Genomic DNA, 18,530 nt, shown 5'->3' on the forward strand with positions numbered 1-18,530 from the left:
GGTTTATTAATCTCCTCGACCTCCCAGAATTTTCGAAGAGTTTTATCGATGTCTACGTCCATGCTAACACTGACGATGCCCATGTTGCAACTGATTTTGGTTGCATCGAATACATGCCCAGTCACGATCCAACCGAAAGAAGAGTTAATCGCTACTGGTAGGCCGGCTTCACTCATCACTTTGCCACTATCCATGATAGACCAAAACACATCGCTCCCGAGGATTAAATCAATTCGACCCGGTTTGTCGAAGGCAAGATCTGCTAGACGCAGTGATTCTACACAATTAAGCCGCTTGCGGTCCATCGACTGGCTTGGCACATTTCGTGCGAGCCTAGGCACAACGTATGCTTTCGTACTAATTACTGGCTGGTAGTTGAAACGAGAAGAAATGTATAAATTTACAGCACCCCGAGTGGTCTCTGATGAGCAATTCGTAATTCCTGTGACAATCAGATTGGCGTTACTTCGGTTCAGTCCGAGGCTCGTTACGCAATGATCCGAGATGAGGGACACTTCGGAACCGCTGTCCATTAACGCTCTGAATTCCTGGCAGTGACCGCCTTTTCCCTTGACGCGAACTAAAGCTGTTGGAAGTAGCCCGATAACAACAGAAGAACAGCTGTTCTTGACATTTGCTGAGCAGGACACAATGTCGACTACGTGTGCGTTCTGCTGTAGTGAATCGCTCTCTTGTCCCGATGATCTTCTTGATTGGCATAACAATGTATGGTGCCGCTGCCCACAGTTTGGCATTCGACACACTGATTTCGACGGGCACGACTTAGCGCAATGGTTTGGTCTCAAACAATTAAAACACAGTCTCGCTTGCTGCACTCGATCTCGCCTTTCCTTGACAGGCGCTTCCTTGAAAACATCGCAAACATAAATTTGATGATCTTCTGAGCAAACCGGACACACCTGTTGCTGTACTACGTTGAATGTGTTGAATTCCCTTTTCATTGCTTGATATTTCCGATTCTCAGTGGGAGGGTCCTTTTTCGAATAGTCTGCTTGCCTTCCGCCAAATGCTGCACAAGTCTCAAACGCTTCACACTTTCTCTTGAGGAACTTGAGCAATTCGTCGAATTTTGGATCGTCGTTATCCACAATATGCTGTGCCCATTGGGAACGTAAGCCATCGTCCATTTTCTTCAGTAGAATGTGAATCAGCCATGGATCTCTGGTTTCGCATGACGGCCCCAGTGCCTGCAACTGATGTGTCACTTCATCGGATGTCGACACCAGCTTGCGAAGGCTTGTAAGATTCACTACTTTTAGTGCTGGTTGCTCACAAAATTCTTGAACGAGAGCAGCAACCGCGAACTTCGGTTTATCGAAGTGCTCCGTCAGCGTATCCCATACCTGCTTGTAATTTGCATCGGTTATCGAAAAATTACTCACTAAGCTTCTTGCTTGTCCTTCCAGGTGAGACATCAGAAGTTGCAACTTAAGAGCGTTGGTCAGATTTTTCCTATCTACACTGCTGACAAATAAATCCTTAAATGAAGCCCATTGTTTTCTGTCCCCGTTGAATACAGGCAAACTGTACGTAGGTAATTGCGTGTCGATTGGCTCAGCCGGCTGCTGTCGTGACTGTAAAACTGATTCGTTAGCCATAGATGAAGCTTCCGCTTGCCTGGAAAGGAGGGTCCGTTGCGTTTCGAGCAGGACACGAACCGCCTCCTTCAGGTCGTCTTTCGATTCTGCGATCCCAGCGTCACTACCTCCATCAGTCAATTTTTCCGGTTGCTGTAACAGCTGCATCACAATTCCTTTCGTAGTGTAAAAGAGCCGCTCATAATCCAACCGAACATTAAGCGTCGACGATAGTTCGCCTACCGGAACTGCTTCTTCGATTTCCGTTTGAATCCTGTCAAAATATTCCTGCATTTCCGCTAGCTTTCGCAGGCGATCGTGCACTTCGAACGCCGCCGGTTCGGGTTCCACTAGAAGCTTCGCACTCACATGCCTCTTCAGCCTTTCAAAGGCTACGTTTCTCTTTCTAATCAGCAAATCCATTGTCACCGATTCACTGCTATCCGGAGCAGAAGGACCAAATATTTACGCGTATGTGGAAGTGGACGAAGCATAACAAATCGAAAACCCGACGCGAAGTTACTGTAACAAACTGTTTTAACTTTTATTTTTGAATGTTTATAATAGCGAGATACAAAAATAGGGGATACACAAAACGCGTCTATTCGTGTTTGCAGTTTCTTCTGGAATTAATTTGAATTTTGAATGTGGAAAATACAACGGAAATGCTGTCGCTTCACTGGCAGCATTTTTTACTTGTTGAACCCGACCCCCCGGCACGTCGCCATTTTTCTGTGACTGAATCTGAAACGTCAAAAATACTGGGCGGGAAATAACTCCATAGAAAATCAATGCGACGCCATTGTTGTTTGGGGTACAATGCTGAGGGGTCCAACTTAATGGGGGTACTGTCAAACTCTGTAGACCAAGATAGCGATGTCGTGGAGGTGGTTGAACCTGTCTTTCTTGACGAAAACTGCTCTACTGACAAGGGGTACACCAATGCAAACCGCAAACACATTTTCTAGACAAATCGTTGTACAACTGCTTATTGGGATCTTCATTTTATAGGCTTCAATTTGTTTTCGATGAAAAAAAAATCAAAACCTTGGTTAAACGTCTTTAAGACTTGACCCTTCTTTATCGACAGACTTCGCAACCAGTCATTAGAGTACATGACAATTACGGTGCTAGTGCAAAGAACCTACTGACTCTTCATTAATTCATTTATTCGTCAAGCATTTGTAGACTACATACAATAATATTTGCAGCACCACCTAACCGAGATTCGAACATACGACGACTGGTTTGGAAGACCAGCATCGTACCTCGAAATTGACTGAGTGGCTAGTTAGTTAGTTGTTTTCGAGGAACATTTCGTGATTTTCTGAAACAAAATCTTATAAAAACCGACTTTTGACTGAGCTCGTTTGTTTCAATTTGGCGCAAAGATATTCGTTATCTTAAAAAAAATTCAATAATCTTGATATTTGCGATGTGGGTTCACTAAATAAAATTTTGCATAAAAAATAGTTAGCTGCAGAAAAGTGACTTTAGTGACCATTTGTGAAAAAATGTGGCTTTTTAGTGACCAGCACTACAAAAGTGACCAAGTCACTAAAAAGTAACTCGCTATCAGCCCTGGCGTCTATGTACATTGGTGTGAATAAATCGCATATTTTGACAAAAGTTGAGATTTTTATGTATTCTCATGTTGAATCACTTCATACACTACACATTAGAACACTTGATCTGGGTAAAATAATTGTATAGAATTTATTATAGAGTTTTTTAGACAATTGCGTTTCCTGTAAAATTAACTAAATGGTCAATAGACCACTATAATTCGGAACGGCTCAATTCGATTCGCGAAATAACTGCATACTCGTAGCATGCCTTGATTCATGAAACTAAGCAAATCAACCACATCCAGTTTCTCAATACTAAATCTCGTGGTGTAGTGACGCGATTATCTGCCCGCAGGCATAGTGACCTGAAGAAAGTGACGGAGTTAACCCGGCGATTATCAAGGTAAGACAACATTATAGATATCAAATATGCCAGGATTGGCCGAGCAGTTGATTGAGTGTGTGCAAAACGCACAATTTGTTATGTAATTCAGAATCCATAATTCCCTATATATTCTTTAAAATGACCAGGGGTGATTTGAAAATTGTATATACGTTTGTTTTCCGTCCCACATCTACCTGGGAAGTGCAAATGAAACATCGTTTCGTTTTGAATCTACTCGAACGTGGTTGGTTGAAATCCCATTGATATTTTTGAACTTTGTGTAAACATTCCAGCGGTTATCTATAACAGCCAATATTTTCCAGCCAATATTTTTCACCACAAAATAGGCATATCTATTATGAATCCAATGGTAAGCGAACCATTAAAATACCTTCAGAACTAACTGAGTTATGAGCATTCAAAATATTTCATATTTAAGTGTAAACATCTTCTTTGTTTTCACAGCATGCTCTAATAAAATAAGACGCAATCCTACGTCGAACAATTCAATAGTTTCATCCAGATCCGAGAAAAATATGGACGATTTTCATTTTTCTGACGGATTTTACCTAGAAATGCTCAATGTAAATCCCAATGGGAATTTGTCCCAGCTCTAAAGCTTAGTTTTCTTTTCTCTAAATAACCATGACGAGAACCATGGGTTCCGAGAAGCGAAACGAGGGGAGCTGAGGCGGCACTTCTTTGATCATAAGCTAACGTTTTGTTTGGCAAGAAAAGTGTCAAAAGCAAAGGAAGCAAAAATATAGGGAATTCCTAGGACAGTAAGCGAACAGTGAGAGATTCAGTTTCTACATTACCCATACTGCGGTGGAAAACTTCCGCCGCTTGGCCCTCCTCCGGTTTTCCCTTGGGATAGTTTTGCAGCAGCTTCGATGTGACCTCCCAATTGCGGAACGTTTCCTCCCAGGCCGGTTGAACGCCGTTGACGCAGTGTTCGATCTTCCTTAGCAGCGACATTATGTTTTTCTGCAATGCTATTCTGCCGTGCGTGTGTTCATAGAAGTTGTACCGCGACTCAACGCTTTGCGTTGTCAGTGTGCTGGACGCATGCGAAAGCTCCTGATAGAGGTGGTAATTCGGTAGGATAAAACCTACGGTAAGTTCATCCGAACCGGATCGTATTTCCGCTTCTTCGCAAAGCAAGCCAAAGCAGGACAGTGAAACCATCACGGCATCCAGATCGACCGACCAGAGATACATGAAGAATACCACTTCCAGCTTGATGTGAGCCTGTCGACAGATTGCGATCTGACTGCCGACGTTAGCGTAATCCTTATGCCGCTGGAGGAACGTGTTTCGACAGATTAAAATTTCACGCAACCACTTCAGGACGTCCGTATAGTTTGCGATCTGATGCTGGATCAGTTTCTGCGAAATGGAGAACAGCACCTGCGAACTGACGTCCCAGAAGGTGTTAATCGGTGCTTCCGGGTTCCATACTTCGATTTTGTCCGGTGAATGCAAGGCTAATAGTGCTTCCATAGCTTCCTGGGCAACATCTGGCATAGTAGGTTGATGCACTAGCGAAACCAAACCGTTAATCAATTCCAGGGTAGAGCTTTGCACTTCATGTCCGGCTTTTCCGAGACTATTTAACAGCAGCATAGGATCGGCGTGAATCAATCGAACCATTAGCAACAGCAGTGCCTTATGGGCGGGGCCTTCGTCCGGTCGAGTTAACCGACTTTGAGCATCTTTCGATTTGAGTGTCAACGAAGTTATCATCCTCAGCGGAGTGTGGGCGATGTAACCTTGTGTTGCCTTATTCAGTGTGTCCGTAAACAGCGCTCTTAATTCACCAGATCGAGCGTAAACCAAATCAATCTGCGGCCACCACGGCAGCCTAGCCTGGGTCACAATCTTTAGCAATGAACTAACGATCACGAAGTGATACGCTGGCGGTGAGTTCAGGCTGAGGCAAACTTTCAACGCTTCATTATTATGCGGCTTAATCCGGAAGCAGGAAACCCAACAGTCAATCATAAGATCAATATCTTGAAAATTAAAACCTTGTCCCCGAGAAAATGGTTTCGCGGGATTAAAAAGCAGCGCCTTCAAATCGTTAATCACACTTTGTACCAGCTGAAAAGTGACGTTGCTGGAATCGCTTATGTTAATGTACGTGGAAGCCTTGCACAGCTTAACGCACGCAATGGCTGCCGATTCGGTGGACTGCTTCGAGGAAGCATGAGCTCCCAATCCTTTCTTTATGCCTTCCATGAAATGCTTTTTCTTCAAATGCCTCGGCGAACACGGTGCCCCCGAGTCGGCATTCACGATCTCCTCCAGCACTTTGGGACTCAACACCAGGAGCATAATCTGCAGTGGCCACACGGCCGACCGAGCCTTCTTATTCTCCGCATACGAATCCAGAATATCAAAAAATGTTTCGCAACACTTAGAGAGCTCCTCGTTTGGATTGCGCTGCAGGTCCTCGAACTCCTTCGGATGGAATTCGATCCAATTCCAGAGAGCTTTCTCCAGTGAATTCAGCAGGATAAAATGTGCCGATTTTTTCAATGATTTAAACTTTTGGATGGTCTCCGTGAGTAGCTTCGTGAGGCGGTTAACGTCTAAATCGATGTGCTGAATTAGTTCGATGTCACTGTAGTCCGGATTTTCCTCCGAGCAGGTGCTCAACTCTTGCAGCCGGGCAGAAATACGATTAAAAACGGCCCCAAAGTGGTTCTGGGATAGTGCATACAGCACCTTGGACGCGAGAGCTTTCAAGGAAGCCGCATTTTGATTGTTTTCGTTTTGAATATCTGCAATGGAACCAAATTAGTAGTGAAAATTCTATTGATCCAACTAATCTACCTATAAACTGGCAAATCTCACGCAGCAGTAACTTTACGTTCATCGCTTCTTCGAAGCGAGCTGTATCTTTCGACTGACCGGAAAGGCACCGTTCCAGGGTTTCCAGGATGATGATCAGCGACTCGTAGCAGCACCGCTCCGGTTCGTGTCCCCGGCAGGCCGGGGGCTGAAACTGCAGAATAATACACTAGAATCAAATGTTGAGGATCGCACTCTGTTTAATTACTACTTACAATTTCGTTAACCCGTTGCAGCATCTTCGTTAGACCGGAAATAACCAGCGAGAACCGATAGCGTGAAATTTGGATCAAACAGTTCATCGTCTGATCGATGCTAAGCCGAGCTTGCGTTCCATGTGGACCCGTTCGGTACGGTAACTGCAAATAAATTTCATTTAACGCCGAAAATTTAAGTAAAATAATAATTGCGTTCATTGAAGTCTCTCCTCCATTCATAGAATAATCCTTTCATTCATAGCGCCGACCACCCACCCACCAAAGCACGCAATTACAACTTTGTTGGTAAACAGCCGGTTCCTTATGAATGAAAACGCACACTGTTGCAGGGGGAAAAAACGTAAACAAACCCCACCCCACACCCAACCGACGGAAACCGGGGTCACCACCCACGCACGGCACATCGGCCGTCAAACTCCGACAAGGCCACCCGAGCCAATATCGATCGGTCGTGGAGTGAAAAATCTCCGGATGGCAGAGTCCCAGCCCGACTGGGACTACGCCACTGGACCGGAACGGCAGCAGCGTTTGCCCTTACCTGCTCCTCGAAGCGGGCCAAAAGTGAGTTGGCCCACTCGCCGGGCTTTTGCGTTGCCATTTCGCGATGTTTTCGGCCCGATTTGGGCTCCTTTTACATGGTATTTAATCCTTCCGATGGAGCACTAAACTTTTCGTTGTACGCACTGGGAGCAAAATTTTCACCTTTTGACAGTACACCACTTCGGGTGGGTGGCTGTCAATGGCAGGGCGGCCAGGTTGGAAGAAAATTATCAAATGGTTTCCAAGCTTATCTTTTAAATATTTTTTAAATTAAAAAATGAATCAACACTTTCATATAAATAAGTAGAGACGCGTTAGGTAAAAGCTTTACATTTTTTTGTGTAATCGCAAATATTACACAAATATTAAATATTAAGAACACTCTAACCTAAGAATATTTCTACCGTAAAATTCAATTTCAAATTCAGTTAATCGTTTTTTAGAGTTTACCTGCAACGACGTATTTGTTCCACATTGTTTACACATTTAACAACTCACTATACGCTTGTTAATTCGCTGTTAAAATTTGCGCTTCTTCAATTTGTATCTCTGTCATCTGTTCGTCGCTCTATATAAACAATAATCACAAGCTTAAAAAAAATATTGTCACTGAACACAGAACCCAACTTGAAACTTTAAAAATTATCGGAAATATTAATGTCGAATCGAAACGAAAACACCGCGGGGAGAAAGTATTAATAAATGCACATTTGGCATCACGGTCGGGAACCGAAGTCGGGACGTAAAATTAAGGTATGATCAGTTTTTCACCCGTTTTTCCATACTTTGTCGGAGTGAAAAATGTGTGAAATTCCTCGTCTAATATTGACTAACGGTTATTGAAATAAAATATATGTTGGCATTGTTTTACTCATGAAATGAATCTTTGGATATAGAATATAATCTCTAAACAATTAAAAAAAAGCTTGCAAATAAACTTGGATCGTTGTTTGAATTGCCTCATAATCTATACCTATAAAGAAGGATTTCTGTCTGTCTGTCTGTCTGTCTGTCTGTCTGTCTGTCTGTCCTGTGTTCCTTATAGAATCAAAAACTACTGAACCAATCGGCGTGAAAATTTGCATGTAGAGGTTTTTGGGGCCAGGAAAGGTTTTAGTGATGGTTAGAGACCCCTCCCCCCACTAAGAGGGGGGGCTCCCATACAAATGAAACACAAATTTCTGCATAACTCGAGAACTAATCAAGCAAATAGAACCAAATTTGGTATGTGGGTGTTTTCGGTGACAAGAATTTATTCTAGGGTAATTTGAGACCCCTCCCCTCTTTATAAGGGGAATTATAACTCCTCTCCCCTTTAAGAGGGGGGGTTTCCATACAAATTTCCTCATAACTCGAGAACTAATCAAGCAAATGGAACCAAATTTAGCATGAACGTTTTCGAGGGCAGGAAAATTTTCTACGGTGAATTAGGACCCCTCCCCACTCTAAGAGGGGGGGCTCCTGTACAAATGAAATACAAATTTCCTCCTAACTCGAGAACTAATCAAGCAAATAGAACAACATTTGGCATGTGGGTGTTTTTTTTGGTGACAAGAATTTATTCTATGGTGAATTGAGACCCCTCCCCTCTTTATAAGAGGAATTATAACTCCTCTCCCCTTTAAGAGGGGGGGCTTCCATACAAATTTCCTCATAACTCGAGAACTAATCAAGCAAATGCAACCAAATTTGGCATGTGAAGGTTTTCGAGAGCAAGAAAATTTTCTATGGTGAATTAGGACCCCTCCCCACTTTAAGAGGAGGGGCCCCTGTACAAATGAAATACAAATTTCCTCATAACTCGAGAACTAATCAAGCGAATTGAACCAAATTTGGCATATGTGTGTTTTTGGAGACAATTTTTTTTTTCAATGATGAATTGGGACCCCTCCCCACTTTAGGAGGGGGGGTCCTATACAAACGAAATACAAAGTTCCTCATAACTCGAGAACTAATCCAGCAAATGGAACCAAATTTGGCGTGTAGGTGTTTTTGGAGGCAAGAATTTTTTCTGTGATGAATTAGGACCTCTTCCCACATTAGGAGAGGGGCTCCAATACAAATGAAATACAAATTTCCCCATAACTCGAGAACTAATCAAGCAAATAGAACCAAATTCGGCATGTGGAGGTTTTTGGAGGCAAAAATATTTTCTACGGTGAATTAGGATCCTTCCACACTTCAAGAGGGGGGGCTTCTACACAAATGAAATACAAATTTCCTCATAATTCGAGAACTAATCAAGCAAATGGAACCAAATTTGGCATGTAAGAGTTTTAGATGGCAGAATTTTTTTTCTGTGGTGTATTACGACCCCTTTCCCTTTTAAGAGGGTGGGCTCCCATACAAATGAAATACAAATTTCCTTATAATTTGAGTACTAATCAAGCAAATGGAACCAAATTTAGCATGTAGGAGATTTTTGAGTCTTGAATTTATTTTATGATAGTTAGAGACCTCTCACCCCTGTGGTAGGGGGATATGGACTCTCATACAAATAAAACAGAAATTTTTGCGAAACTCAAAAACTAATCCAACTCGAGAAATTCGAGACTCTTCCATAAAACATTAATCAATAACAAGACCACAAAAACTATCTATAGTAACACTAGATCATTCAGGACGAGCCGGTCGCGAGTGTTGCCGGTGACCCGCCGTCGGAAGCGCCGCCCACTGGGGGGCTTGCAAAACTCGAGATAGTGACAAAGATCATCCGAGATTCATGATTTATGTACAACACAGGTTAATTTGTGGCAATACGAAGTTTGTCGGGTCAGCTAGTGTCAAATAAATAATAAAGCGGTGCATTATTTTGGTCGAATATGTCTAACGTTTTATTGTTTTCTGCTACAGTTTGGCCAGTGATGGCCAAACTACTACCGTTCGAGATGATTTCTGCGGCCCGCGGACTGATTTGAGGGATGGTGAAGTAAATGAGTAAATTTTTTGATGATACACAGGGGTCATTCAGTTTAGTCGTAATGCTTCGCGTACATTATCTGTTTCTCGCGTACATGTTGTGGATCTGAATGCTTTCGGGTTTAAATTTGATTTTCTCTGCTGCATATTTTACATTTTTTTATGCCCAGGATTTGCCAGAGGTCATTGCGGCCCGTGGCATTCATGGGACGTCTGATTTGGCCAACACCATGCCTATGCCTGGGCACCACTGGGATAGGCGATACCTCACTCGTGTTGTAAACAGCGCCGTAGCGTGCAGTTGGCCAGACTGGCCCCCACCAAGGCCGCTAAAAACGGTCTGAATCTCAGTAAGCCACTCTCGAGTGTATGTCACGCTACGGCTCTAGAACCAGGTCTCAAATCTGCTAAAAAGTAGGCCAAAACACGGTCCACAATCTAGTTTAAATCTATTCCAAAATCTAGAACAAGTTTTGATCAAAAATGTGGTCCACGATATAGTATATAGTCCTGGTAAATGGTCAATTTTTAGAAAATTGAGCCAAAATCTGTAGTAAATGAGCACGCTTAGTTATTGTGCTATGTGTTTATGTGTCAGTTGTTGAAAAATGACTGCCTTTGGCGCATCATGCACTTCAAAATAAATTAAATTCGTCAGGCAGTAGCAAAAAACGCCATCAAAATGTATTTTCTTAGCTGAAGTGCTAAGCGATCGATCAAATTTGCTAAGATCATAGCAGCGTGAAAACATATTACCTTCTTCGGTGCTCTATGATAACAAATAGATACAAGCATATGTAACCGTTCTATATCAAATTTGGCTGAAAAAATGCTGAATTTGCGGAATTAATTCCATTAAAGTGATTGATCGGAATTATGAACATAATTTTTTTTCTGCTTCTAATTCCGATCACTATATCAAGGTTATAAACTGGCAAAATGCAAGCTATAGAAGTTCCTATTTGGAGTTTACGATTAATTGCAACGTGATAACATGGTAGGATTATCGAAATTTTTTGACGTAGAACTACGTCTTACAGCAGGGTGTCAACCAAAATTTGGAGTCAAGCCACCGTCACGAAAGAATGAAAGATTTTGAACGCTAATAGCTCTTCCAATTTCTCAGGAAACGCGGAAGTTCTACCAGAAACTGAACGGATCCCGCAAAGGCTTTGTGCCGCGAGCCGAAATGTGTCGGGATAAAACTGGCAGTATTCTGACGGACGATCGTGAGGTGACGGATAGGTGGAAGCAGCACTTCGACGAACACCTGAATGGCGCCCAGGCGGAAAACCATGGCGGCGGGGAAAGCGATTTCGACGGTGCAGCAAACGGGGAAGAGGTGCCAGCCCCAACGATAGGCGAAGTTAAGGAGGCCATCATGCAGCTAAAGAACAACAAGTCAGCTGGAAAAGATGGCATCGGAGCGGAGCTTATTAAAATGGGACCAGAAAAGCTGGCCGTTTGTCTACACCGACTAATTGTTAGAATTTGGGATACGGAACAGCTACCGGAGGAGTGGAAAGATGGGGTTATCTGCCCGATCTACAAAAAGGGCGACAAGTTGGACTGTGAGAACTATCGAGCGATCACCGTTCTCAATGCCGCTTATAAAGTGCTGTCCCAAATCATTTTCCGCCGTCTATCACCAGTTGCGAATAGATTTGTGGGAACTTATCAAGCCGGCTTCGTCGAAGGTCGGTCTACAACGGATCAAATATTTACACTGCGGCAAATCCTCCAAAAGGGCCGTGAATACAGAGTTCTCACGCATCATTTATTCGTTGACTTCAAAGCCGCATATGATACCATCGACCGGAAAGAGCTATGGAAAATCATGGACGAGAACAGCTTCCCCCGGAAGCTCATCAAACTGATTAAATCTACGATGGATGGTACGCAGTGCTGTGTTCGGATTTCGGGTGGATTGTCAAGTTCATTCGAATCACACAGAGGGCTTCGTCAAGGTGATGGTCTTTCATGCCTGCTGTTCAACATAGCGCTACAAGGTGTTTTGAACCGAGCGGATATCAACACGCGGGGCACGATATTCAACAAATCTAGTCAATTCGTCTGCTTTGCCGATGACATGGATATTATCGGCAGAACATCTGTGGCGGTGGCTGAACAGTACACCAGACTAAAGCGCGAAGCAGAAAAGATTGGGTTAAAGGTAAATACGTCTAAAACAAAGTACATGCTGGCCAGCGGAACCGAGGCCGAACGACACCGCTTGGGCTGTAGTATATTGATCGACGGCGATGAGTTTGAGGTAGTCGATGAATTTGTCTACCTTGGCTCACTGGTAACGGCGGACAATGATACCAGCCGTGAGATTCGGAGGCGTATTATCAGCGGAAGTCGTGCTTACTATGGGCTCCACAAGCAATTGCGGTCGAGCAGACTAAGTCCCCGTACAAAGTGCACCCTGTACAAGACGCTTATTAGACCGGTTGTTCTCTACGGGCATGAAACATGGACAATGCTCGAGGAGGACCTGCGAGTGCTCGGAGTTTTCGAACGACGAGTGCTAAGAACGATCTTCGGCGGCGTACAGGAGAACGGAGTATGGAGGCGGAGGATGAACCATGAACTCGCACAGCTCTATGGCGAACCCAGTATCCAGAAGGTGGCTAAAGCTGGACGGATGCGATGGGCAGGGCATGTTGCAAGAATGCCGGACAACTACCCTGCAAAGATGGTGTTCGCCTCAAATCCGGTAGGAACAAGACGACCAGGAGCGCAGCGAGCAAGATGGTTAGACCAGGTGGAGCGAGATCTGGCGGAGAGTACTCGGTGTCCGAGGAATTGGAGAGCGGTAGCCCTCAACCGAGTTACATGGAGAAATTTTGTTCAACAGGCTTTGTCTTAGGACGGCAAGCCACCTAAGTAAGTAAGTAAAGTAAGCTCTTCCAATTTAAAACGGATTTTGATCATAAACGATGCAGCAATTGTATGGCTTTCTTGAAAAGATTGTTTGCCAATCGCTAAATAGTGAAAATTAACGAAAGTTTTCAAGCTAAAAATTTTCCATACATTTTCCGTTTGATAGTCTTGTTTCCCAGGCACGGACGACCATACACACCAAGCTTGTGGCTGCTGTTGATTAGCATAAGCAAGCATAAGCATAAGCATAGGATTCCGCCCGTGTGTTGCTACTCCGTTATTGACCAGGACCGATGAAAATTGCAAAATGATGGCTGGAAAAAGCATGCTTAGGACAGCGCGCTTTTACTTATTGTGCAACCTTATCAGGTCCCTGCGTGCGGATCAATACCGACGCCGGCCACGTTCGAATGCGGTTCCTGCTGGGATGGGAAGGAATATTAGTCCAATACTTGTTGCTAATACAGACCAGGTAATCCTCTGCATCTTCACAAGCATCAAGCTTGTGTCTGCTGCTGATTCAAGACAAAGAAGCAAAATAATCTTGCGTGTTTTTTGCTTACTACAGAGCAGAGTATAGCCTAGGTGCTACATTCCGATTTGGAATTTTGACCTTCTGTTTTTATACGTCCGACTTCGCAGCCTGTAAGAATACGGGACAATTGTAGGACTAGTGCTACAAATCCTTTGACTCTTTCAGTCTAGATTCGAACATGTGACGTCTAGCTTCCTGCTCAGATGGTTCTAACAAAAATCTTACAGAATTGTTGCTCAAGTTGATATTTCTATCAAACTTTATTATAAATGTTTCTAACAAGATTCCATCTCGTTCTGTTACTTATAAATCGCTTTGTTACAATTTGGTTATACAGAAAGACAGAATACTGATTTTTGTTACTCATATGGATATAAACTAGATCAAATTATATCATAATTTGATATATTTGTGATATGCCTTGAGCAAATTTTGTTACAATTTTAGTTATTTTAACTGCTAACGAGACCAAGTTTATAACCAAACGCAAAGGAGACTTTGTTATAAAATACTAATTATCTAGAACTCATCTTGTTATTAATTTGAATATTCATTTGATCGGGTTATTAGACCAGTGCCGTACCTCGAGGCCAACTGAGAGGCTCAGATGTTTTACTTTTCTAACGCTGTAAACAAGCGACAGCGACTGCGCAGTTATGAACTATCTTATTAATGCGTGTTCTTTTAATATAACAATAACATATTATTTTGAGGACTAAAGTTTTCTCCTAGAACTTTGTTAATAGATGGATGCGTGAGGCAAATACTCCGTTTTTAGCGCTGGTACAAATTTTCGTTTTTGATATCACAAAATAGCTCACCTACCATAAATACGGTACAGCAAGATGATATCATTATTATATTGTTTGTTTTTTTTTTCTCACTTTACGCTATTTTTCGCTTCACATATACCAATAAGGTGTAAAAAGTTTTCTTTAATATTCGAGGTTTCTGCGCGAAAACCAGCCTCACGTAGTTCTATGCCAACTACGCGGTCTTGTCTGAAACACAACCTTCCTGGTTGGATTTTTGCTATTATTTATGATCAAAGCTTTATGAAAGCATCCAATGTGGCCCAATTTTATTGTAATTGTAACAGTTGAACAAAGATAAAAGAAGAGCAAAGTTTCATAATTCGCTTGTCGATCTTTTGAGTACACAAATTTTATGAATATTAAGCTAATGACAATAATGATCATTAACGCAATTAGTTCATATTTGAGCGACAGAGTCTTGCAAGTTAAACTAGAATCTGCCGTTTCATGTGTGTTCACCAATAAATCTGGTGTCCCCCAAGGAAGCAACATGGGACCTTTGCTCTTCATTCTATTTTTCAACGACGTGACTACACTGCTTGAAGCCGGATGCGCACTTATTTACGCTGACGACCTTAAATTGTTTCTTCCCGTGCGTTCCATCGACGATTGTCTCCGGCTGCAAGAATTACTAGACGTCTTCGTGAACTGGTGCAAGTTGAACTACTTGATTGTAAGCACAGGAAAATGTGAGGTAATCACATTTCACCGCATTCAGAGCCCAATTATCTTCGACTATAACATAGACGGGAGTACTCTCAGGAGGGTGGGTCACGTTAGCGACCTCGGCATCGTACTCGACTCCAAACTTACGTTTAACCTTCACTATTCTGCTATTATTTCGAAAGCATCTCGACAGCTTGGCTTTATTGCCAAAATTGGGAGAGATTTCAAGGATCCTCACTGCCTAAAATCGTTATACTGTGCGTTAGTCCGTCCTCTGCTTGAAAATGCAAGTATGATCTGGCAGCCCTATCAGCTCACCTGGATTTTACGAATCGAGCGCATTCAAAGAAGATTCATCCGTATGGCCCTAAAGGATTTGCCTTGGAGAGATCCTGATAATCTTCCGCCGTATCAAGAACGATGTCGCCTGCTAGACTTAGACACTTTGGAACGGCGTCACAAAGTTCAACACGCAACGCTTGTGGCAAAAATACTTAACCATGACATTGATTCACCGACCTTACTGACTAAACTAAACTTTCGTGCATCGCAAAGACATTTACGCACCACGGCGCTATTGCATACCGAGTTTCATCGAACCACGTTTGGGTACCATGAGCCAATGGCTGCATGTATCCGGACATTCACGCAGGCTGAAGGACTGTTCGAGTTTGGTGAATCTACCGGAAAATTTGTGCAAAAATTGAAAAGAACTGACTGGATATAATATTAATTTGTTGACTTGTGCTATATGTTTCATTAAGACTTAGTCAGATGAATATAATTTATAATAAATAAATAAATAAATAAATAAATAAACTCAAACGGAAGATGACTGGTAGGGGGATTGTCGTCAAACTACATAAGTGCAATACGTTTCAGATCCATTTTGTACGAGTTGACAATAGTTTTATACTTTAACAGCTCATCATGACGCGATCGGAATTAGAATCACCCCTTATAATTGATGATCGGAATTAGGTGCACTGATACATCATACTTTGATGCATTTTTTTAACTTTCGGTAAATAATTTAGGTATTTTAGTATTTTTCCAGGAAACATGTTTGAAAATACTTGCTAAAGACACATACCGTGTAAATAAATATCAAAGCTATATTTTTCAGTAGGGACTCAAAGATGATTCATGCCTTAGGTGATCGGAATTAGGTGCTTTCACGGTAGCGAGCCTACCCGTTGCACGTTAACTATAGTTCTTCGTTAACATTGAGCATCAATTAATAGTTCCCCTTCACACCAGTATACATTGATTATGCGATGACACATACACTAGCGCATTTCGTATGAACCTTGCTCTTCTGGTTTCTGGCAAGATCCATCGGTCTCTTCATTCGCATTCAGTTTAATAGGTACGACGTGATTCCATATAACGGTAGTAAAGTGAGATTCCACAAAAGCCTTATCTAAAAGCTGGTCCAAATCCGATAAAACTGTGGTTCAGAATCTGATGCAGGTCCAGCCAAGGTCTGGAATCTGGATCAAAAATTTGCTTCAAAAAACTAATTCAAAACTTGAAGCAAAATCTGGTTTATTAAAATATATTGGATACCAACTAACCCAACAAACTTCATATTGCCACGAATTAAACTGTGTTGTACATAAATTGTGAATCTCGGATGACCTTTGTCACAATCTCGAGTTTTGCAAGTTTCTGAGGAGTTCGTGGGTGTTTTAATATACAAATTTTCCCCACAGTAAAGTAGAAAACAACTCCCCCCATCGCTCAGCTTGATTAAATAAAGCGGATAGCATTTAAATATTCGCCATCATTACAAACCATTTCGCCGAATACTATTTTGCGGGACACCAATTCCCGGTTGACCATAACGAGGAAAATCTTTTCGTAGAAAGTAGCAAAGTACTGCCCCCCGGAGTGGCTGGCGCTTGCGACGGAACGTCGCCGGCAACGCTCGCGGCCTGTGGCCGTCTCGCGCTGAATTATCTAATGTTACTATTGATAGTTTTTGGTGGTCTTGTTATTGATTAATGTTTTATGAAAGAGTCTAAAATTTCTCGAGTTCGATTAGTTTTTGAGTTACGCAAAAATGTCTGTTTTATTTGTATGAGAGTCCTTATCACCCTACCACAGGGGTGAGGGGCTCAAACAACCATTAGAAAAAATCCGGCCTCCAAAACCCCCCACATGCCAAATTTGGTTCCATTTGCTCGATTATTTCTCGAGTTATGAGGATATTTATATTACATTTGTATGGGAGCCCCCCTCCTAAAGGTGACGATGGGTCCTAATTCATCATATAAAAAATTCATGCCTCCAAAAACGTCCACATGCCATACCGTGGACCCCGCAGACAATGCACATAAACACGATTTGTTTGTACTGATCTAGCGTGTTTAATCCTAGTTTAATCAGTTTCACATTTCGTTTCACAACGATTACGATAGAAATCCGATCGGAGAATAACATATTCGCTGCTTGCAACTACCAACTAAACGAGACTAAATCAAACCACCAAAACAATAACAAAGAGCAGGGCGGCCAGTTCATACAAGTTTCAGCATATTGAGGGTTGCCAGTTGTTCAAATTAAAAACGATCCCGTTAGTTTGCATGAGGAATCGTTCAAACGAACGGGGGTCCACTGTATATGGTTCCATTTGATTAATTAGTTTTCGAGTTATGAGGAAAATTGTATTTCATTTGTATGGGAGCCCTCCCTCCTAAAGTGGGGAAGGGTCTCAATTCACCATCGAAAAAATTCTTGTCTCCAAAAACACCCACATGTAAAATTTTGTTCCATTTGCTTGATTAGTTCTCGAGTTATGCAGAAATTTGTGTTTCATTTGTATGGGAGCCCCCCCCCCTCTTAGTGGGGGGAGGGATTTTTAACCATCACAAAAACCTTCCCTGGCACCAAAAACCCCTACATGCAAATTTTCACTCCGATCGGTTCAGTAGTTTTCGTTTCTATAAGGAACATAGGGCAGACAGAAATCCATTTTTATAGGCATAGATTTATATGGGAGCCCCCCTCTTAGTGGGGGAGGGGTCTTTTGCCATCGAGAAAACCTTCCCTGGCCCCAAAAACCCCTTCATGCAAACTTTCACGCCGATCGGTTCAGTAGTTTTCGATTCTATAAGGAACATAAGGACAGACGGACAGACAGAAATCCATTTTTATAGGTAAACGGAGCGAAAATGCTCCAGTTTGTTTCAAACAAAATGATTGTTGCTCTAAGCATCATTAAAATATTTTTATAACAACTTGAAAATATTGTTGTTTCAAAACGAGATTCTGTTTGAATCAAGATAATAACAGTTTTGAATTAAAAGTAAAGTATTTTCAAATTTGAAGTTAACATTGATAGAACAATAAATATTTTCATTTCAATCATACATTTCAGTTTGAAACAAAACGAAATATTTATTTGTGCGTAAAACAACCATAAAAAAATATTAATATATGCCTGAACCATAAATATGGTTGAAACTACATATTTATTCTCCGTGCATAGATAGATTCCGCGAATGTACAATATTTTTCGTTCCCTATGCTACCTTCATGC

General features: G+C 42.1%; 1 protein-coding gene across 2 annotated transcripts in view; it reads right to left on the reverse strand.

The window, feature by feature from the left end:
• The window catches only part of LOC128741105 (neurofibromin), a 56,328-nt gene extending 49,060 nt beyond the window's left edge, over positions 1-7,268 (reverse strand). The window contains exons 1-4 of one of the 2 annotated variants that reach the window (XM_053836681.1): positions 7,164-7,268; positions 6,623-6,766; positions 6,390-6,561; positions 4,370-6,337 (exon numbers count right to left, since the gene is read on the reverse strand). In XM_053836681.1, coding sequence (XP_053692656.1) covers positions 4,370-6,337; positions 6,390-6,561; positions 6,623-6,766; positions 7,164-7,223 — 2,344 coding nt within the window. In that variant the 5' untranslated portion in view covers positions 7,224-7,268. Of the gene's footprint in view, positions 1-4,369; positions 6,338-6,389; positions 6,577-6,622; positions 6,767-7,163 lie in introns of both variants that reach the window. The other variant, XM_053836680.1, reaches the window with a different exon arrangement.
• Positions 7,269-18,530: the final 11,262 nt, after the last annotated feature.

The sequence above is a fragment of the Sabethes cyaneus genome, chromosome 3 (assembly GCF_943734655.1).
Source record: "Sabethes cyaneus chromosome 3, idSabCyanKW18_F2, whole genome shotgun sequence".
Lineage (NCBI taxonomy): Eukaryota > Metazoa > Arthropoda > Insecta > Diptera > Culicidae > Sabethes > Sabethes cyaneus.